This window comes from Osmerus mordax, chromosome 2 (assembly GCF_038355195.1).
Source record: "Osmerus mordax isolate fOsmMor3 chromosome 2, fOsmMor3.pri, whole genome shotgun sequence".
Taxonomy (NCBI): Eukaryota; Metazoa; Chordata; class Actinopteri; order Osmeriformes; family Osmeridae; genus Osmerus; species Osmerus mordax.
In genome coordinates, this window is record NC_090051.1 from 4146992 (window position 1) to 4170080 (window position 23089).

Genomic DNA, 23089 nt, shown 5'->3' on the forward strand with positions numbered 1-23089 from the left:
GAAGGCGGAGGCTTCCGGAGCATGAACAGCATGCGGGTACATGGCATGACTTACTGACTGTACCTGCCTGACTGCCTTTTAAATAAACATGCACCTGTCAGCACTATCCCAGCAAACAATCCTATGTGTGCGTGGGTGTTGTGTAAGTGTGTGTGTGCATGTTTCTGTGTGTGTGTGTGTGTGTGCGTGCCCTATGAGAAAAAGAGCAGCTGGGGAAGAGATAGGCTGACCGCTGCACACACATCATTACCTGTCCATTTAGAGGTATTAGACCAGGTGTGCAGGCAGGCTGGACTGGACAGCCTATCAGGAAGGTGATAAGGGGATCAGGCTAAGTGTTGTATCAGCAGACATATTAACGGCCCCGGCTGGGCCTGGGCCTGTGTCTACAGACGGGGAAGCTGCTGGTATTTCAGCTGGGTTCCTGGCGTGTGACCTTGACAGGTTTCACTCCTGAGTGGGAGGAACCTGTTGTCTTTATTTCTCTATAAATCATCCAACTTAATCAACACCCTTCCTCAGTCCCGGTCTACCCCAACCCTCCCCCGGTCTAACCCTCCCCCGGTCTAACCCCCCCCCCTGTCTCTTTACTCCTGTGTGTCCCAGCACTGTTTAACAAGGATTCCAATGGAACTTGGAATTTACCTCTATAACAACTGTGTTGTCTCTACTGCTGTTGAGATAGGGGCATGTAGGACTGGGGGTGGAGGGGGGGGGGGGGGGGGTTGATGTAGGTTTCAGGCAGCAAAGGCAGGGTGAGGCAGTTTGAGAGGAATCAATCTATAGAACCTGGTTGTTTGGTTAGTGTATGTTAAACACACATGTTAATCTTCTGAGTGGCTGTGTGCGTGTGTGCGTACGCGTGCGTGTGACTGTGTGTGTGTGTGTGGTGGGGAGGGCCCCTGATTAAAATGTGCTGATTCTATGGGTGGGTGTGTCTTAGGTTTAGCCTTTGGGGCAGAAGGATGAGACACCAATTGAGCGAGCTGGTGGAAATGCCCCATTTATTGTCTTCTCTCTGTGTCTATCCACGGCAGAGGGAGGGAGGGAGGGAGGAGGAACTGACAGGGGCGAATGAAGGGGCCCAAATAAAAAACAACTTGATGACTAGGACCAAGTTAGGGATGCTCAGTATGATCAACAGAGGAGCTGATTGGCTGAGTCACCTGTCTGTCAGAGCTGGTTCCTCCTCAGTGTCACATATCCGTCATCGTGCGTCAGAGAGTTGAAGATGAGATCCGAGGATAATACATAGGGGACTGAAGAGGTCACACTTGTTCCTCCGTGTTTGCTGGGTTATGCTGTAGAGACCTTGGCATGCCTCTGCTACATCAGATGGCAATATGGCATCACACTTTATAAAAGTGTGATTCCTTTCTGGAGAGGTCCATGTTTACCATCTACCTGTAGTTGGAACATTCCAGAGAAAACATGACCATTGCAAACATTCCAATCAAAACCTTAAACCACCAGTCTAAGTTCCAACTATTCCATTTAGAACTTGACCAGTGTAGACATTCCAACCTGAATCTGAACATTGTTTCTGAGGGAAGCTCCCAAATTGAGACCCTATCAGATATCTGACATCCCTCTGTGTCCCTTGTCTCCATTCATCAGATCCCATGTCGGTGTCATCCCCCCTCCTCTGCCTCCATTGTGGTGTTCCTGTGTGGCTGTGCTGGACTGAGCAGAACAGAGGATGGAGTGGGTCCAGCAGTGGGCGTTCAGGGTGCCAGGGTTCAGCAGGGTTTAGCAGGGTTATGAAAGAGCTGATTAATGATGGCATCCGCCCTGACATGCCAGCACAATGACAGGGACAGGAGGGGGCGTGGCCCTGGATAATTACTGCTAAACGGTGTCTCTGTGAATGAGGCTGATGGGCCAGACACACGCAGCCAGGCCTCTCAGGCCACACAGACAGCAGCAGCAGCAGGAGGAGGAGGAGGAGAGACGGGGCTGGGAGGCTGGGAGGGAGGGGGGGGGCTGGCGGCTGGAGGGTTGGAAGGATGGGGAACTTGGAGGCTGGGGGGCTGGAAGGCCGGGGGCTGGGGAGGCTAGGGGCCTGGCAGGCTGGAGAGCTGGGAGGCTGGGGGAATGGGGGTTGAAGACAGGGAGGTTGGGGGGCCCGGAGGCTGGGGCTCCATCTGTTGCTCCAGGCCAACCTGCAGAGGCTCAGATTTGGTCTGTGGATCGGCAAGGCCTGGGGCCTGGGATAGGCAAGGTCTGGGGGCTGGGGTAGGCAAGGTCTGGGGGCGGGGGGCTGTGGTAGGCAAGGTCTGGGGGCTTGGATAGGCAAGGTCTGGGGGCTGGGATAGGCAAGGTCTGGGGGCTGGGATAGGCAAGGTCTGGGGGCTGGGATAGGCAAGGTCTGGGGGCTGGGGGCTGGGATAGGCAAGGTCTGGGGGCTGGGGGCTGGGATTGGCAAGGTCTGGGGGCTGGGATAGGCAAGGTCTGGGGGCTGGGATAGGCAAGGTCTGGGGGCTGGGAATCAGAATGAGATTAAGACTGCTAAACGTGCTAGGCTAACTAGGGAGGCCGAAGGTTTCAGAGAAATAGAAAATAGTCAAACAATTATAGAGGAAGGAGAGTGCAGCCTTGGTAGGGCCAGAACACAGAGAGACTGCTCTCTTCAAACTTCTGAGTGCTAACTAGGGTCAGGCATAGGCTGTCGAAGGGTTAACCTCTTTGTCACATTTGTGTATGAATGGTTGATGACTGAATGGCTGTTTTACTGCCCATAGCCTGTGCAGTCTGTCAGCTCCTTAACGCTTGCTGAGCATCTGTGCTCTTCTGTGTGAGGGGGTCTACTCACCAGGGAGACACGTCCATAGGGTTCACCTTTGAACACCAGCACACTCATCTTCACAGATCTCTCATCTAAACACGGTCTTACCGCTCTGCTTACAACGATTAACGTTTCCACTTCATTCACTTTGCAAACTCTCCTTTCCAACACTGAGTGCCTACACTGTTTACAAGTTAAGGGTTAGGATCAAGGATTGTGGATGAAGAGTCCACGGTAACAGTATTTGGGTGGTCAGAGTCAAGGAACGGTCTGTATTTACCACACGTTTTCGCCACAATCATTTGTAAGCCATGTTGTTCTGGATATATACATCTACTAGATGATTTTTTTTTTTATGTCATCATCATAAGGGAAAAGAAGTTACAGTTCAAAATAAGTCTGTCCGTCAAAATATCCCATTTGTGTCAGCTATTATCTGCAGACTAGGATGTGTTTTTTTTATGAGGCGTTTAGTAGTGGCTGTTTGTCTTCACTGTGAGAGAAGCAGGGCAACGCTTATCATCTCTGCAACCCAGCAGGAAATGGCTTCTGGTTGGTGGAAAGTTAGCTGCTGGGAAGCCTGTTGTTTATGTCATGGTTATCAGCTGTACAGTGTGATAATGACTGATTATCATGATATAACCCTGAAGATTGTGATAGGCCTCTGATAGTCATCATTGTAACAACCAATGATGTTTATTAAACATTTCATTAACGTACAAACGTCATAGCTTTCGCAGTGTGTGTGTGGCCTGTGTGTGTGTGTGTGCATGCATGCGTGTGTTAGATAGTGTTTGAGAGGCGGTGGGAAAAAGGTGTCCCAGCATCACCTGCTGGAAGAGAAAGAATGCCAGAGGCCAGGCGGCAAGGCCAGTCAGCCTGGCTCCTGTCGTCCTATGAGGTATTTGAAAGATAAGGCTGTTTTAAACAAGTGCAAATTCGCAGTAACTTCGACCATGTACGCGCATGCAGTTTTGTGTACCATACTCACAGCCCAACGGAGCGGTATCAGACTTATATTCTGACTAGAATTATGAGTATGACAACGTCAGGCTAGTAGTCGCAGCTAATAAATAACAAATTATACTTTGCATCTTTCTGTTTGCTCTTGATAAACTGAGCTCATTGGTGTAGTAGCTGAAACTGTTGACCAACAGACGTTTTTCTCCCGAAACGTCCTTTTCAGTGCTATCTTTCCACGTGCCTGAGTGGTGCGCTTGGCAATCTGGCGTGCACGCGGAGAGGGGAGTTTCAGAGTGTAATTTATATTATTAAAACACCGAGGGGGATATATAAGTGAGTGGTTGTCCCTCTGTCTCGCTTGCTGAGATGGGCCAATCAGAAGCCAGATAGACAGAACCATTCCTGAACGGAATAGTGGAGAAAAGTTAGACCAGTGGCAGGTGGACGCGCATTACGCACGGGAGCAGAGCGCCAGGGGCTGACGGGAAATATAGAAGAAATCAAAAGAAAAAAGGGAATGGAGTTGGGATGATGATTAGCCAATTTTAATAACGAGTGTAAGCTTTATTATATATATATATCGACCAACAACACAGCAGCTTTACGGTTTCCTTCTTTCAAAGACTCTTTTTAAAGATCTGACAAGTATTGGGGTTTTTTCTTCTAAAAGTTGTGTAATTTGAGTTGGCTGGACATTTCCTGGAGAGAGAAAATGACGGCAATGGAGAAATCCAACAACTTTCGTATTGATGCGCTCCTGGCCCACAACGCGCACCCGCACCCAGCTCACTGGGACGGATCTCAGGGACTGTGCAGTGAAAACACACATACTCCCGTGTCGTGCCACCGCTCGGAAACCCCGTCTCCCCAGAGGACATCGAACGCTGCTCTTATCCAGACGGGTATTATCCCCAAACCGGGTTTGTTGAACATTCCCCATCCTGGCCTCACGGCGCTGACTCCGGGATCCTTCCCCGGACTGTACCCAGCTTCCCTGTACCCCCTGGCTACTCTGGGAGCGCAGCACCCCGGCTTCATATATCCTGGCTTTACGCAGATGGCTCAGCCATATCCGGAGCATCTGAAGGCGGCCGCTATGGCTGGATCCTTCTCTTTGGAACACTGGATCAGAGCGGGAATGATGATGCCCAGACTGGGAGAGTATGGAGGTGAGTAACCGGCATCACCCTAATTTTTAGACTTATTCGTTTATATATATATATATATATATATATATATATATATATATATATACTATACTATATGTATAACTTTTATTGTAATATTATATTGTGCAAATAATTATAAATTATAGTGAGTAATTTTCAATCAACTGCTAATTCTAAATTATTTAATAATATCGTAAAATATTTCCCCTTTATAATGTGACTATAATGATGCCACCTTTTAGGCACCATGTTTACATTAGTCATAAATAGCATTTTCATCAGTCGAGGTGAGAAGGAACAACACAGGAAATAATCTTCAAGAGCTGATAACAGGCGAAGGTTTCATTAAGTTAATGGTCCAGTTATATAGACTCTGCATATTATATTGTTGTCCTCCCACTGATAAAAAAAAGGATATGATCCTTTTCATTTATGACTGTCTCCATGGGACTACAACACTCTGGGTTCTCATTGTGTCTCAATCATAATTTATACTTCATTCAAGCGGATATGTAAAAGCAGACAGTTGGGTCACTTTTGCAGATTGAGAAATTAACTTTCAGAGCCTATAAAATTCCTCCCTCCCCCCCCCCCCCCCATCCCCCCTCGCTCTCTCCCAGTCACTCCGCAGGTCGGTGTACTGGGGAAATGCCGGAGGCCTCGGACAGCCTTCACCAGCCAGCAGCTGCTGCAACTGGAGAACCAGTTCAAGGTCAACAAGTACCTGTCCAGACCCAGGCGCTTCGAGGTGGCTACGTCACTCGTGCTCACTGAGACACAGGTACTGTCCACCAGCTAGGGATCAATGCTGGTGATAAGGCTTCTGTTTTGGTAATAGTTTAGTAATACATTAACCATTATTTGTTTGTGTATGTGCGTGTGTATGTGTGTGTGTTTGTGTGTGCGTGTTTATGTGCGTGACCAGGTGAAGATCTGGTTCCAGAACAGACGTATGAAGTGGAAGCGGAGCCGCAAGGCCAAGGAGCAGCGGGCGTCCCAGCCAGACTCAGGGAGCCCAGTCCTGGGGAAAAAAGGCACCAAGCCTGGGGGAGACAGCCGGAGCAACAGCCTGCATGACGAGGAGGAGGAGGAGGAGGAAGACGAGGATGGAGAGGGCCTGTCTCCTCCTGCTGACTTCCTGGGGCACACAGAACACTCGAGCTACAGCTGCTCTGAGGACGAGTTGGAGGAAGGAGAATCCGCTGGCTGGAGGACTGGGGTGGGGCTTTGAGAGGGTCGGTGGGGTCACAAGGGCAGGGCTAGGAGAGAGGGAGGGGCTAAGGGAGAGGGAGGAGCTAGGAGAGAGGGAAGGGCTAGGGGCTAGGGGAGAGGGGGGGGTTAGAAGAAAGGGAGGGGCTATGGGTGAGGGAGGGGTTAGAAGAAAGGGAGGGGCTATGGGTGAGGGACAGGTTAGAAGAGAGGGAGGGGCTATGGGAGGAGGAGGGGCTATGGAGAGGGTCTGACTATGTGAGGGGAAGTGGGTTCACAAGGAGAGAGACGGGTCATGGAGGGGTGGGGCATGAGAGGAGGAGGGTCTGTGAGATGGCTCATGGAGGGGGGGCTATGAGAGGGGCGGGTCTGTGAGATGGCTCATGGAGGGGGGGCTATGAGAGGGGCGGGTCTGTGAGATGGCTCATGGAGGGGGGGCTATGAGAGGGGGGGTCTGTGAGACGGGTCATGGAGGGGGGGGCATGAGAGGAGGAGGGTCTGTGAGAAGGGTCATGGAGGGGGGGGCATGAGAGGAGGAGGGTCTGTGAGATGGCTCATGGAGGGGGGGCTATGAGAGGGGCGGGTCTGTGAGATGGCTCATGGAGGGGGGGCTATGAGAGGGGCGTGTCTGTGAGATGGCTCATGGAGGGGGGGCTATGAAAGGTGGAGGGTCTGTGAGACGGGTCATGGAGGGGGGGGCATGAGAGGAGGAGGGTCTGTGAGACGGGTCATGGAGGGGGGGGCATGAGAGGAGGAGGGTCTGTGAGACGGGTCATGGAGGGGGGGCTATGAGAGGGGCGGGTCTGTGAGACGGGTCATGGAGGGTCTGTGAGACGGGTCATGGAGGGTCTGTGAGACGGGTCATGGAGGGTCTGTGATTGGACGGCCCAGACGAGAGGGACTTGCAGCCCCCACCACCGCATGGTGTAGCCCCGTGACATCATCAGTATTACGTCTTGACACCAACAACTGTTGTTACAATTACACTTTTAAAAATATCACCTCTAGTGTGGCAGTATTTTGTTTTTCTCATCCTTTTTCCACAACCACTCAATGATGTAATTGTCTTTGACAGGCAACAACGACCTAAAGCAGCCAGCCTTGTTAGAGGCCCTGAATGTGAGGTACTGTCTAGAACAGCCAAAAGATGAGCGTTTAAACACAAGGTTTTACTCAACACCTGAAAGGATAATAAGGTTTTGTTTGACCACTGTGACATACATGGTTAGAGGTTGAACATGAAGTAAGAACACAATACAACTGATATACTAATGTAGTCTGTTAGCAAGAAAAAAACATACTGAATTAGTACACAACACAAACAGACTGTAAGGTCTTTCACAAGTATGATCCCAACTAAACCAGGTTGCTCCTTATGACCCTGGAAATGAAGGCAGTTTGGATTGGTTTAACACATGGCATTTAATATGACCGGTAACATTGTTTCTTATCTATCTTGGCATTTGCCGTATTGTTATTTAATGTATTTAAACATGTGAAAAAATAATATATTTCATGTCAAAGGTAAACACTAGTAGGCTATTGCTATTTTTTGTTGCTGTGAAGAAATATAAAATAAAATCATATTCTTGAATGTTGTGTTGTTGATCAAATATGAGTACTGTTTATATCCTGGAATGGTACACACTTCTTTACTACTGAAGACAGAACTACACATTTTATAGTCAATCTACTGCTTATAAAAATCACAATAATATTATGGAAGATTTTCCTTAAACAGCCTGTTTAATAGGCTTGCAGTTCCAAGCAGGTGATATAAGTGTGATATGACACTTTTGCAGACCTGTATAGCAGATCAAGTTCAAGGACAGGTACTACCGGCAAAAATAATGCATTTTGTTCAACTTATCAAATGCGATTTTTTTCTTTTCTTGATTATAGCTGTTGTGAGTTGGTAGCAGTAGCCACTGTGTGGCAGTAAAGTATAGGCCTGTGAGACCATTGTGCGTCTACACTTCTTGAGAGTTGTCGTAGCTTATTTCTTGATAATAAGAACCCATTGAAGAAGTTAAGAAATGAATAACAATGATGTTTATCGAGATATCCCAGTTTTTAGGATGGTCATCATCATATTATGGTGCTGCAGCTTATACTCTCGACAGCTATCTCCAAGATGTATATCTTCAAGTGCATGGTCATTTCTTACCCTTACAACTACCCGTAGTAGAGGAGCTGTTACGGAAGTATGTGTGGAAAATGGCTTCGGAGACAAACGACACAGATTTGGTAGCAGAACTCAGTCCGAAATCATCAGAGGTAGGAGAACTTTACACTTGTGTTGACTAATATCAACAAACCATTTCCTCTATTAAAGGAGGAACTGTGTTCGCTTCAACTTGTGTCTAAACTTGTTCCAGCTATTATCATGGGGTGGTTTTACGACGCTTGACTACCGTCAGCTAAGCTAACTAGCCTAGCGGAGTTAGCAACCGCGCTCCTCACATGGGGCAAACCTAGACCGCGCTCTAGCTAGCCTGCTAGCTAGACACGCTAACGTTCGTGCCTCTTCACACTACTAGCTATCTATTCGTGACCCGTTACCTAGTCCAAGTTCATAATTGAAAAGTTTTGGCCTAAATGTTTGTATTTAATAAGTTGCATGGGTCCATTATAAGTTGCTAGGTAGCTGCTGTGTATGACAGCCTTTTGTCATCTTTCATGCAACTGTTCTCTAGCTTGATGCTGGCTAAGTGGCGTTTCGGGTTATTCCACCGTATGTTTAGCTTGATAGCTATGTCATTACAACAATGGAGTTAACTTGCTAACTTGTTTGCTACTTCAACAGCTAATTATCTTACTCTAAAACGGTCCTGATCATAATTAACCTGACAGATGGACGATCTAACACAGTGTTGCTGCTTCCGCCACGGTTGCTACCTAAGTAGATGTGGGTCCTACTGTCCCGAGGACTGAAGTAGTCCGCACATATTATTCGCTTAGGCAAAGTTAGTAACTGCATTACAGCAAGCTATTTACTTCGTTTTTAATTACGGTTCGGTCGCCTCTGTCCCTTCAGCCGTCCAGTCCCAGACGGATGGAGCCTCCCGTTAGGAGCAGCGGTAGTCCCTCAGCCAGAGACGCCGGGGTCGAGAGGATTCGTGGTGAGTTATACTTGTACAGTCTACTACATTTTCTACAGAGGGAAAACACAGCACCGTATACAATTATTGTCTGTCGTTTCTGTCTCTCTGTAGCAGAAGACAGAGAGTCTGGAAGTGAGAGCCCCAAGCCAGCCAACCCCGGGGTGGTGAGCCCCAGGGCAGGCAGGGTCGGGGCAGCGAGCCCCAAAGATGGGGCCTCCTCCGGGCCCAGCGAAGGCAGCCAGGATTCCAGCGGGTCCCGCAGTGACAGTAGCGATGACGAAGACAGCGATGATGAAGACGAAGGCACGGTCCGCAGGATGAAGAGCAGCGTTGCTCACGTCATCAGGGTGAGGCGACACACATGTACATGTCCTTATAAGCAGCACAGTGGCCGAAGGAATCGTGACCGTTTATCTTGGAAGTATGTGTTGATGTGTAGCTCTGACCCAGGCCCACGTGCGGGGTGTTTGATCTGGTAAATGACCATGTTGACGTTAACATTGTTGGTGTTCATACTGTTGTGGTTGTGTTTCAGAGAGACCCAGGTGAAGCCGGCCAGGGCCGGAGAAGGAGCTCATCCCCAGACCACGAGTACGTGGAGATTTAGCCTGGCTTCCTGCTCCCTCTGGCTCTAGATCTACGTAGATGTAGACTGGGCCTGAACATGTAGATGTAGACTGGGCCTGAACATGTAGATATAGACTGAGCCTGAACATGTAGATATAGACTGAGCCTGAACATGTAGATATAGACTGACCCTGAACATGTAGATATAGACTGGGCCTGAATACATTTAAATCAGTTTTCTGTTAACCATAGAATAGACAGATTTGGTCTGGGAGAAAGGACCTAGTTGTACGATGTGTGCTCTTGGTAAATCTATCGTGTTGCTGTTGTTCCAGGAGCGATGAGGGCCGGAAGTCACGGTCACGGTCTCGCTCCAGGAGCCAGGATAGAGATCGGCGCTATGAGAGGGGACGCTACGGCAGGTAACAACACGCCTGGCTTGGCTGCTCTGGTCACTGGCCCTGGTCACTGTCACTGGCCCTGGTCACTGGCCCTGGTCACTGGCCCTGGTCACTGGCCCTGGTCACTGGCCCTGGTCACTGGCCCTGGTCACTGGCCCTGGTCACTGGCCCTGGTCACTGGCCCTGGTCACTGTCACTGGCCCTGGTCACTGGCCCTGGTCACTGTCACTGGCCCTGGTCACTGGCCCTGGTCACTGGCCCTGGTCACTGGCCCTGGTCACTGGCCCTGGTCACTGGCCCTGGTCACTGGCCCTGGTCACTGGCCCTGGTCACTGGCCCTGGTCACTGGCCCTATCTCATAGGCTTTTCACACTCGCATATTCTTAGCCCATGGTTATCCTTAGCCCCAGGCTAAGAGTTGACCCTGGGATATCTTAGCCCTGTGTTTAGTTGATTTTCAAGGGATAACCCTGCTCCAGAGGCTAGCCCTAGGATAAAGTCTGGCTTAGCCCACTTTGGAATGTGCCAGAATTGTGCCAGGGTGAAAGCTTTCTTAGCTTGGGGCTAAATAAGTTCTAATAAAGCTTTTAGTCCTGGGCAAAGTGCCTTGTGAAAAGCCTGTAAGAGTGCCATGTAAATCACAACACAAACAACAAAAACCTGGCTTCTGACCCAGACCTGTAACTCACCTTAACTAACCTCCTCCTCCTCAGAGATCGGTACCAGGACCGAGACAGGGACCGCTACGAACGCCACTCCAGCCGGGACAGGGAGGACTTCAGGAGGAGGGGCCGGTCTCCGTCCCCAGCCAATAGGGAGGCTGCAGGCGAAGAGCCTCCAACCAAGAAGAAGAAGGAGGAGCTGGACCCCATCCTGACCCGCACGGGGGGGGCCTACATCCCCCCCGCCAAGCTCCGGATGATGCAGGCGCAGATCACCGACAAGAGCAGGTATGGCCGCCATCTTTGTAGTCCTCCTCGTCATCATCATTAGCGCCATGAGAATCAATAGGGATACAAGTGATTCCTGGTGCTGTCTTGTGCACTTATTGATGTGAACCCCAACTCTGTACCTCCCTCACATATCTCCCTCACCCCACTAGCCTGGCATACCAGCGTATGAGCTGGGAGGCTCTGAAGAAATCCATCAACGGTCTGATCAACAAGGTCAACGTGTCCAACATCGCCATGATCATCCAGGAGCTTCTGCAGGAGAACATCGTCAGGGGCAGGTAACGGACGTGTGTGTGTCTGTGTGTGTGTGTGTCAGGGGTCCGAATTGGGAGCAAATGACAGCCTGTTGCACATCCCTAACTCGGTGTGTGTGTGTGTGTCCAGAGGTGTGTTTTCCCGCTCGGTCCTGCAGGCCCAGAGTGCGTCTCCCATCTTCACCCACGTGTACGCTGCCGTGGTGGCCATCATCAACTCCAAGTTCCCCCAGATAGGAGAACTCATCCTCAGGAGACTCATCCTCAACTTCCGCAAGGGATACCGCAGGAATGACAAGGTAGCTACCCCGACGCACTAGCCCTGAACACCCCAGTGTGTGTGCTAGCCCACGTGCTGCAAGGCCAACACAACAAGAATCAGTACACTAGTGCAGACTCTGAACCATAAATGTGCCCTGTTTATCTGTTTCCAGTTGGTAACACTCAGTGGGGTTTGTTTTTCAGCAACAATGTCTGACGGCATCCAAGTTTGTGGCCCACCTTATCAACCAAAATGTGGTATGTCTTCCTGGAACATCCGTAACATCTGCACAATGCATCTAGGCCTCTTGACATAGTAGTAGAACTTCCCATTTCAGATCTCGTCCCTCTGTCCAAAGAACCAATCGGGATCTTTCAAATCTGTGGTTCATTTCCCGGTTAATGGTTCTCTACCTACCTACCTGTCCTCCACCAGGCCCACGAGGTGCTGTGTCTGGAGATGCTGACCCTGCTGTTGGAGAGGCCTTCAGACGACAGCGTGGAGGTCACCATCGCCTTCCTCAAGGAGTGTGGCCTCAAGCTCACAGAGGTCTCTCCCAGAGGCATCAACGGTACAGATGGGTTTTGGTCGAAACAACATAGAAAAGCGCCTTTGTAAAGCCAGTTGCCAGCTACACACAGCTTATCTTGCTTGTCCGAGTAAACATCAGGTCGCACGGAATTCTTGTCGTAAGAAGGAGAAGCATTTCCACGTTCTCCCACGTTAAGTCGGTTTGTTGTCACATTGACAACTTAGAAGCTGTGCAGAAGAGTCGTTTACACTCGTGCACAGCGCTGATAGACGTCTCGGAATTGTGGAAGCCAAAGGAAGGATTCGTATTGCGTCGCTTCTTGAGAACTCCAAGGCATGATCGGATCGTGCAATAGTTGGCTCTGAGGCAGGTTTCCGCATGCATTGCTGGGCTCCGCTGTTTAGTTTCGCAACAAGTATACAGGCTACGTCATTAGTCTGTAGTCGTAACGGGAAGCTGATACCAAGTAGAAGTGTTTACCGTGCTGTGTCTGCTCGATACGAGCACCAACGAGAAGTAATGATGCATCTCTGCACTGACGTCATACAGGATTACAGTGCATATTACATTTAGTCATTTAGCAGACGCTCTTATCCAGAGCGACTTACAGTAAGTACAGGGACATTCCCCCGAGGCAAGTAGGGTGAAGTGCCTTGCCCAAGGACACAACGTCCTTTGACACGGCCAGAAATCGAACTGGCAACCTTCGGATTACTAGCCCGCTTCCCTCACCGCTCAGCCACCTGACTCCCCTGCATATAGTACACGGTTACCGTTAGCCCCTGTTTTCGTTATCAAACATGTTTGACCTGTTTTCTTTTTCAGCCATTTTCGAGCGCCTGAGAAACATCCTCCACGAGTCGGAGATCGACAAGCGGGTGCAGTACATGATCGAGGTGATGTTCGCCATCAGGAAGGACGGCTTCAAGGACCACCCCGTGGTGCCCGAGGGCCTGGACCTGGTTGAGGAGGAGGACCAGTTCACCCACATGCTGCCCCTGGAGGACGAGTACAACCAGGAGGACGTCCTCAGTGAGACACGCACACATATATACACACACACAATCACACACCTACACACACACACGCGCAAACCTATGTACACACACCTACATACACACACACCTACATACACACACACCTAAACACACACCTATATACACACCTACGTACACACCTATACACACACATACCGTTTCTGTTGATCTGATGCTTTATATCCAAAACCGTCACAGCGCCTTGTGCTCTACTGTAACTGGAAATATCTGATCCGTCCAGATGTGTTCAAGATGGACCCAGACTTCTTGGAGAACGAGGAGAAGTACAAGACCATAAAGAAGGGTACGTGTGGTGCTCCTGGACCGGGAGGCTTTTCTATCTCACTTGACATGCAGAGGAATGTTTGAGCAACAGGCCAAATTCGGGTCCATGTCACAGGTTTAACACACGCACTTGGTTGAACGCTAAATCTGCACGTGGATGTCTGAGGTAATGGAGGTGTTTGGTTTTGAGTCTTCCATAACCGCCGTGTTCCCCTTGTGCGCGTGCAGAGATCCTGGACGAGGGAAGCAGCGACTCGGGAGAGGACGCGGACGGGAGCGACGATGACGACGACGACGACAATGATGAAGAGAAGGAGGGAGAGGTTGGAGAAGGTAGGGTGTTCAGCCAGCTGTACTGAGCTCCCACAGAGGGAGGTGGGGAGGGAGGTGGGGAGGGAGGGAGGTGGGGAGGGAGGGGGGTGGGTGGGGAGGGAGGTAGGGAGGGAGGTGGGGAGGGAGGGGGGTGGGTGGGGAGGGAGGTGGGGAGGGAGGGAGGTGGGGAGGGAGGGAGGGGGGTGGGGAGAATGAGAGGCAGAGTGAAGCAGAAGAGAGGCACATGGCTGGCTGGGCCAGATAGAGGGAGCTAGAGAGCGAACAAGAGAGGAAGAGAGAGAGAGCCTGGCGTAGAAGATGGAGAGAGGAAGAGAGAGAGAGCCTGGGGTAGAGGATGGAGAGAGGAAGAGAGAGAGAGCCTGGGTAGAGGATGGAGAGAGGAAGAGAGAGAGAGCCTGGGTAGAGGATGGAGAGAGGAAGAGAGAGAGAGAGAGCCTGGGGTAGAGGATGGAGAGAGAGAGAGAGAGAGAGAGCCTGGGGTAGACGATGGAGAGAGTGGGAGAGAGGAAGAGAGTGGAAGCATTCATCCACAGTTGTGTCCTCGTTTGTCCTCGTCGTTCAGCAACCCAGCGTCTGGGTCGCCCACAGGAAGCAAAGCCAGAAAGCCATTAGTGTGGAGGGCTGCCTGCCTCTCCTACTGGCCTGTCTGGAACGCTTCCCTCACCCCGGCCTTCCAGGGTTGTCACGGAGATCCCCAGGAGGTGGTCGCTTGTGCCCCTCCCCTTACGTCCTCCTAACATCACCTCCTCTCTGCTCCAGACGGAGAGAAGATTACCATCTTCGACCAGACAGAAGTCAACCTGGTCGCCTTCAGGAGAACCATCTACCTGGCCATCCAGTCCAGGTATGTTCACCTGCCCAAACCGTACCGTAAGACACGACGACATGCCTCACCATATAATAACCTGGCCACAAGCACACTGCACCATACTGCCTCTATCCGTCTTCTCTGCAAGCCCGGACTTGGTTGCCCAGATATCAATGCGGTCTCTGTAGAGTGGGAGCAGTTCCTGCTGGCGGCCCAGGGTTGACAGGGTCCAGTCAGTGGCCGGGCTGGCCTGTCTCTCTGGTCCCAGGGCCAACGGTGCTGACTGAAGTGGGTCATTTAGCCAGCCAGAGGCTGGATCTGGACCTCTCCTCTGGGTCTCAATCAAACCTTCACACAGATGGTAGAAATCAATGCCTGGCCAAGATACCCTCGCGCGCACACACGCACACGTACACACACACAGAGAAACCACAACCCAACACACACACACTTACACAGCAGCCTCCCACGATGGTAGGGATATTTAAAGCGTGTTTGAAGAAGTCACACATCTCCTCTCCATGTGGGTCTGGAGGAAATGCGTGGCCTGGTGCCACAGCCTTCCTGGGATCTGGAGAGGGGAGGAGGGGATGGGAGCTGGACGGGAATGGGTAGGTGGGCAGGATTCTGGGAATTTTCAGAGGTGGAAACTTTCCATGGGAATACCGTATTTCTTTGATTAAACGCTGCACCGTTTATTACACAATGTTCAAATTTAGTGCAGCGTTTATTTGAGGGCGGCGTTTATAAGAAATACGGTATTCTAGGCTAGCTGCGCTAGCATGGTAACGTGTCTTTAGACAAGCTTGCTAATTCGCTACATTAAATGTTCTAAGATAGTTTGAACAGTACGGTCTTCTAAATCACCGATTTGGCAACAAGCAAATGTCAATGTTAGCTAGACTAGCTAGCTCTATCTCATCTGCTTTTTATTAACGCTGATTTGCAAGGAATGCAAGAACAGCTAGAAAGCGAAAACACCTAGACTGTAGCAATTTAAACTAGTTTAGCTTGATAACGCAAGAGCACCTGTCTCTCTCCAGTTCTTTCAATAGATAATCTAGACAGGCGTTAGCAATAGGCTAGACTGCTATTAGTTTTCTGGCTTTTTTTCCGTAAGCTTCCCTTATAATGCCGACTAACAGCTAGTCTCTAGCTAGCTAGAGTTATTTGCCAAGTAAGGTATGTTGATGTGTATTTGAAACGTATTTAGCTAGCAGTGGGCCCCTAGTGCAACAGGAGAGAATGTTCATTGACATGACATGCTGCTACTACCGTATTTCTGTGGCTGGGTTTATTACACAATGTTAATTCTTGGTGCAGCGTTTATTCAAGGGCGGCGTTTATTTCAGGGTTGCGTTTAATTGAAGAAATACAGTATTCAGAAATAAGAGGGAATATTTTGGGGAATGAGAAATAAACAATCAAAATTTAGCTGCTTGAGTTGGACGATGTAAAAATAAGCACCGCATTTTGAAGGAACCTTTTGACGAATGCAACCCCTTTGCAAGCCGAGGGATGGGGGAGGGAGAGATGGAGAAGGGAGGGAGTTTGTTTACAACACTTCGGAGCTGAAGTGAGGGTTTAGCACCAGGTTGAAACCGGTCAATCTGACCTCCTTCTCTGCTACACTTTATAAGGGGGGGCTCAATACAGAGGGGGGTAGAGAGAGGGACGGGAGAGCTACATTGAGGATGAGGGAGGGAGGGAGGGAGAGGTAGGGGCTGAGACAGGGAGATGCGTCAGTGAGAGAGCAGGCCCATCAGTGCTGTACCCTGGGGCCGGCCGGCCAGTCAGTTGGCACTGATGCTGAAAGCTTCCCCCCTCCTCTGATGCGCTGCTTTCAGCTCGCTGATGAAAGCCTCTACCCTGCCCCTCTTCTGCCCAAACACACTCCCAAACGCCACCGTCGACAGTCCTCTCTCCTTCCCCCCCCTTCGCTCCTCTCAATTGGCCTATCATCCCTCTCTACTCACCCTAGTACTCACACACACACACCACCCCTTACTTAAACACCTCCACATGCTTCTAACAGCCCCAGACGGGTTAGGAAAATATCAGTGCCGCACATTTATCTGATATTTGAAAGATGCTCAGTGCTATTTGAGAGCGTGTGCAGTTGAGCTGTCCTGTCATCCATCTTTTAGCCAGGCAGGTCTTGGTGCACTTGTGCATGATGATTAAATGGGAGTACATCATGGAGCATGTTTGCTATCAAGGAGACTGTATTTTGAGAAGACGGTGTGAATTTTCTCAGTTGGAATGCCAGAGAGACTGAGTCAGATGCGTTGGATGCTGTGTGTGTGTGTGTGTGTGTGTGCGCGTGCGTGTGTGTGTGTGAGCTGTTATCACCCAGATGCAGAATGTGTGTAGTAAGTGTGGGAGTCACCCACCAGGTCTGTAGTATTCCTCTCAGCTATGCTCCACATCTACATCTCTCTGTCTCCCCACAGACACACACACACACTACTGTAAGATGAGGACAATGTAGAACAGAGGCCAGACCCCCTGGGGAGACGCAATCTGTTTATCAGCCCGTTTGTTTACTTAGGCACATTACAGTCTTCTAAAATGTCTTCCTGTCAAACAACATGATTCTGTAGAGTTAAGGCAGGATTGGTGGAGTCTTCGAGCTAACTCTGTCTGTGTGTGTGTGTCCCCAGTCTGGACTTTGAGGAGTGTGCCCACAAGCTGATTAAGATGGACTTCCCTGACAGTGAGACGGTAGGTACCCCAGCTCAGTCGTCTGCTAAGACGGTGGTGTTTTAGGATTCTGCACACTTCTCGTCCACCTTCCCCCGTTCTTTCTGTCCCACCAAACACACCTCAGCATGCCTCCTCCACCCTCCTCCTCCACCACCTTCTCCTTCCTCCTCCACCACCTTCTCCCTCCTCCTCCACCCTCCTCCTCCACCTTCTCCCTCCTCCTCCTCCTCCTCCTCCTCCACCACCTTCTCCCTCCTCCTCCACCCTCCTCCTCCACCACCTTCTCCCTCCTCCACCCTCCTCCTCCACCACCTTCTCCCTCCTCCTCCACCACCTTCTCCCTCCTCCACCCTCCTCCTCCTCCTCCTCCACCACCTTCTCCCTCCTCCTCCACCCTCCTCCTCCACCACCTTCTCCCTCCTCCTCCACCCTCCTCCTCCTCCACCACCTTCTCCCTCCTCCTCCTCCACCCTCCTCCTCCTCCACCACCTTCTCCCTCCTCCTCCTCCACCACCTTCTCCCTCCTCCTCCTCCTCCACCCTCCTCCTCCTCCACCACCTTCTCCCTCCTCCTCCACCCCCTCCTCCTCCTCCACCTTCTCCCTCCTCCTCCACCCTCCTCCTCCTCCTCCACCACCTTCTCCCTCCTCCTCCCCTTCCTCTTCTCTCCCTCCTCATGAATGACTTTTTTCACCCCACCCCCCACCACCATCACAGCCCTCCGTCCCCTCCCCCACGTTTTGTATGTTTACTTTGTTCAGGGTTTGGGTCTAAATATTTACTTCTGGTCGCCATGGGGACCATGCACATATTGGTCACTGGGGGCGAAGACATTTGCCCTACTTCCTGGTTGGCCTGTGAAGATGTCAGACAATGATCTTCAGTCCTGGTTCTCAGGGCTCACTGTTTAAAGTGAATGGCCATTTTGAAGCCCAGCAGAAGCCCGATAACGACCCATTCATTAGAATCAAGTGTAGGCTGCAGCTCTGCTCCCACGCCTCGAACCTTCTCTGGCTCCAGAACCCTTCCCTCGGAACGCCCCCTACCCTGGTTCCATCCATCCAGAACGTTCTCATCTGGACACGACCCAGATATCTAACCTCAAAATCCCCCACGACGCAGGGTGAACTCAATGACCCGCCAGGTAGCGTTCACAGTTCAGCGAGCCCCCTCCAACGCCGCCATGCTCTCCCCCTGGCCTGGCCGTTCAGACTTCCCAAGGAGGACTCTCACCTCCAGGTTTACATAAGGGAGTCAGGTGGCCGAGCGGTGAGGGAAGCGGGCTAGTAATCCGAAGGTTGCCAGTTCGATTCCCGGCTGTGCCAACTGACGTTGTGTACTTGGGCAAGGCACTTCACCCTACTTGCCTCGGGGAGAATGTCCCTGTACTTACTGTAAGTCGCTCTGGATAAGAGCGTCTGCTAAATGTAAATAAGCCCAACCTGAGGCCTCCACCAGCCTCCCCATATAGCTGAGGCCCGGCCCGCCTCCAAGGGTGGAGAGGAGCAGCTGTTGATATTCTGTAGCGCAGAACCGACGTTAGCGCTAAGTTTGGGAAAACGGTTTGAAAAAGACACTCGTTGTAGATGTTGGAATGTGAACACAGGGTTCAGCCAGGTCTCGTCAGTGATGGGTTGAGCGTGCCTAGGTAGCCGAGTGCCGCAATGTTTTTATTGTCAGTTGTAAACACGTCAGTGACTGTCAGACGTGAATCACGGCTATACACCTGGGGTTTGGCGTACAGGCTGCACCTCTTCTCCATTCGGGCGGGAACAGCAGCTCCCCTGCCCACCCTGTGGGCGTTCGATGTGGAAACATGGCGTTGATATTTGTTTAGTTTTTTTATGAAAATTCAGATGACAAGCCTGTTAAGTTTATACGCCCCCCTTTTGTGTGTAAGAGTTTGACGTCTGACAGGAGAGTTGGAGGGAGGGGGAGAGGAGAGAACTTGTCTGACGGGAGGGGGGGAGAGCGGCGAGATGAGAGGAGGTGGAGGAGGAGGAGGAGGGGGGGGTTAAGTTCTGCCAGCTCTGGCTTTTTTTCCTTTCTCTATCTTGTCTTTCTCCCTAGATAAGGTATCAGGTGCAGAACCTCATCTGGTTTCCCACAGAGAACTGGAGACGGACGGAGAGAGACTGACAGGGAGAGAGAGAAACAGAGATAGAGAGACAGAAATGGAGAGAGACAGACTGAGGGAGAGAGTATGCAAGGCCTCGTCTGCCATGAAAGCACCTCATCCCACAAACCTCACGACAGATGGCTCCCCAAATCCTTCCTGACAACTCACCCTACCACCCCCAGTCCCAACCCCAGCCGTAGTCCTAGTCCAACATCCTGTCCCAGGCCTCGACATCTAGCCTCCAGAACCCAGATGCAGCATGCCTGGGCAACAGGGGCTTAAGGCTTCACCACAGACAGGAAGCCTGTAATCTCTGCTTCCTCCGTGCCTGGAGACCAGGGGTGGGGCTGTTTCCAGCTGCAAGGAGGTTCTGGGGGGAGGGCTCCACTAGACATGGAGACCAATCTATTCTATTTGATCGAATACGGCCTTTATGTGGTCTGTGGATGGTTTGTTTATGGACTATGTATCTATGGCCTAGTCCTGGTACATACACTGAGAAGTTTAAACCCAATGTGTCATGGTCCATTTATTATGATTTTTTTTGTTGTTGCTTAAAACTGTATCAGGTTTTTAATTGTTAATTTAATTGTCTGTTGTTATTGTATATTATGTTATATGCTTGTAATATTCTCTGTACTGTAGCGCTTTGGGTGCAAGAAAGGCGCATTGCAAATAAAATGTGTTATTATTGGAGGTCAGGGGGGCTGAGCGGTGAGGGAATCGGGTTACCAATCAGAAGGTTGCCGGTTCGATTCCCGGCCATGCATAATTTGTTGTGTCCTTGGGCAAGGCACTTCACCCTACTTGCCTCGGGGGAATGTCCCTGTACTTACTTTAAGTAACTCTGGATAAGAGCGTCTGCTAAATATGTCAATGTAATGTAATTATTGTGTCTCCTCCACAGAAAGAGTTGTGCAACATGATTCTGGACTGCTGTGCCCAGCAGAGGACCTACGAGAAGTTCTTCGGTCTGCTAGCAGGGGTAAGATTGAGTTCTCCCACACGCCGTCCAAAGAAGGAGAGCTGTGTGGAGGGCCATGTCGCCACCCCATGACTTCCCACACCCAAAGACGGCTCTTGGTATGTTTGTGTGCGTACAGTACGGTGTGTACATGTGTGTGTGTGTGTGTGTGTGTTCCCAGAGGTTCTGTGTGTTGAAGAAGGACTACATGGAGAGCTTCGAGGCCATCTTCATCGAGCAGTACGAGTCCATCCACCGCCTGGAGACCAACAAGCTGAGGAACGTGGCCCGGCTGTTTGCTCACCTGCTCTACACAGACTCTATCCCCTGGAGCGTACGTACGCCTGTGCCGCTGCTGCTGCTCCAGTGTCCTCTCTCAGGGTTCAGCTTGCCTCTGTTCTAGTTTGCTTTCTTTTTTGTGGGGGGGGGGGGGGGCAATAATGATGAAAGAGGCCCAAATGTGTTGTCTCTCTGATTTATAACTGATATCTTCATTTTGGCGTACCGCCAGGCCAGAAAAGAAATCCAGGGGAAACATCGACGATCCATCATGAGCTCGGTTTTAGACAGGCTCTGCTTGTGTGTGTGCTTGCATGCCGTGTGCATGTGAGGGGCTAACCATGCGTCTCGTCTGGTCCTCAGGTGCTGGAGTGCATCAAGGTGAGCGAGGACACCACCACGTCCTCCAGCCGCATCTTCGTGAAGATCCTGTTCCAGGAGCTGTGTGCCTACATGGGCCTGCCTCGCCTCAACGAGAGGCTGAAAGACATGTACGCACCGGGGGCGCTTCCCCGGGAACGCTCCACACCTAGCCTAGTCCCTTTTCCTTCAGGGTCCACTGGTCAGGACGACCAGGATATGTACCCCTGTGGGGTCTAATTGTGTGTGTGTGTGTGTGTGTGTCCTCCAGGACTCTCCAGCCCTTCTTCGAGGGCCTGTTTCCCCGCGACAACCCCAGGAACACCCGCTTCGCCATCAACTTCTTCACCTCCATCGGTCTGGGTGGCTTGACGTAAGTGCCTCCCCCCCCCCCCGGAGAAACACAGTCCACGCTGCATCCCTCCTCCACGCTGCATCCCTCCTCCACGCTGCATCCCTCCTCCACGCTGCATCCCTCCTCCACGCTGCATCCCTCCTCCACGCTGCATCCCTCCTCCACGCTGCATCCCTCCTCCACGCTGCATCTCTTTTCCACGCTGCATCTCTCCTCCACGCTGCATCTCTCCTCCACGCTGCATCTCTCCTCCACTCTGCATCTCTCCTCCACGCTGCATCTCTCCTCCACGCTGCATCTCTCCTCCACGCTGCATCTCTCCTCCACGCTGCATCTCTCCTCCACGCTGCATCTCTCCTCCACGCTGCATCTCTCCTCCACGCTGCATCTCTCCTCCACGCTGCATCTCTCCTCCACGCTGCATCCCTCCTCCACGCTGCATCTCTCCTCCACGCTACATCCCTCCTCCACGCTGCATCCCTCCTCCACGCTGCATCTCTCCTCCACGCTGCATCTCTCCTCCACGCTGCATCCCTCCTCCACGCTGCATCTCTCCTCCACGCTGCATCTCTCCTCCACGCTGCATCTCTCCTCCACGCTGCATCCCTCCTCCACGCTGCATCTCTCCTCCACGCTGCATCTCTCCTCCACGCTGCATCTCTCCTCCACGCTGCATCTCTCCTCCACGCTGCATCTCTCCTCCACGCTGCATCTCTCCTCCACGCTGCATCCCTCCTCCACTCCTCTCTGCACAGCTAGTAGAGATGTGGTGCTCTGTCGGAAGGCGCCTTCTTAACTGACTCTATCCTTGTCTTCCTCCCTCTCTCTCCAACTCTCCCTCTCTCTCCCTCCCTCTCCCTCTCTCTCTCTCTTTCTCCTTTTCCCCTCTCTCCGTCTTCCCCTCCATTTGGGTTGCCGTAGTGACGAGCTGAGGGAGCACCTGAAGAACGCCCCGAAGATCATCATGACCCAGCGGCAGGAGGTGGAGTCGTCCGACTCGGACTCGTCCTCCTCCGACTCGTCCTCGTCCTCCTCCTCAGACAGCAGCAGCAGCAGCAGCAGCGACTCCTCCAGCGACTCTGACTCCTCCAGCAGCTCAGGTAACACACACACACACACACACTGTAGCTCGCCCCCAGAGCGTCACGGGGGGGATGCTCCCAGTGCCAGGCTCGGTGCGTGTCTGCTGGTGCGTGTTGGGTGACAGGCTTGCAGTTCCACATGCAGGCTGTGGTGTGTCAGAGCGTGGTTGGGGATATGGAGCGTGACGGCAGGATCTGTCCCGCACAAACGCATGTTCTCTGGTGAAATCCACCCAGCCTTCCCTTGACATCACACAGCGAGAACAGCCTAGAACATGCCACACCACACTCCTGGCCCTCACCCTCTGCATGGGGCTTCCCTGGGATTAGTGTATGTGTGTGTGTGCGTGCGTGTGAAATACCAGTCCCTGCTATAATGCGTGCGTGCGTGCGCGCGCCTGGTATCTCCTGATCTCAGCCTGACTTCTCTAGACAAACGTCAGCCTGCCAGACAGTGTTGATTTTAGACTATTTTTAGGGGGGCTCAAGCACACCTACATTTCATCTCAGCACCCCTAAAAATAATAATAAAATAAATGAATTATTTACATTTACATTGTCAG

At 51.4% G+C, this 23089-nt stretch overlaps 2 protein-coding genes across 2 annotated transcripts; both read left to right on the forward strand.

Annotated features, from left to right (window-relative positions):
- The first annotated feature begins 4469 nt into the window (after positions 1-4469).
- Positions 4470-6148, forward strand: LOC136959771 (motor neuron and pancreas homeobox protein 1-like). The gene is made up of 3 exons (XM_067254018.1): positions 4470-4917; positions 5538-5698; positions 5843-6148. Exons 1-3 carry the CDS (start codon positions 4470-4472, stop codon positions 6146-6148), a joined length of 915 nt encoding a protein of 304 aa, XP_067110119.1.
- Positions 6149-8322: 2174 nt separating this feature from the next.
- Positions 8323-22544, forward strand: cwc22 (CWC22 spliceosome associated protein homolog; the record flags this gene model as incomplete). The annotated part of the gene is given in 20 exon segments (XM_067227742.1): positions 8323-8403; positions 9164-9248; positions 9342-9577; positions 9766-9821; positions 10133-10219; positions 10912-11148; positions 11301-11429; positions 11536-11704; positions 11871-11924; positions 12103-12238; positions 13025-13231; positions 13478-13540; positions 13750-13854; positions 14614-14698; positions 17326-17386; positions 20394-20471; positions 20632-20784; positions 21093-21220; positions 21361-21462; positions 22366-22544. Coding segments are annotated over 20 exon segments (2410 nt in total), but the record flags the coding sequence as incomplete, so codon positions are not given.
- Between the last annotated feature and the right edge of the window lie 545 nt (positions 22545-23089).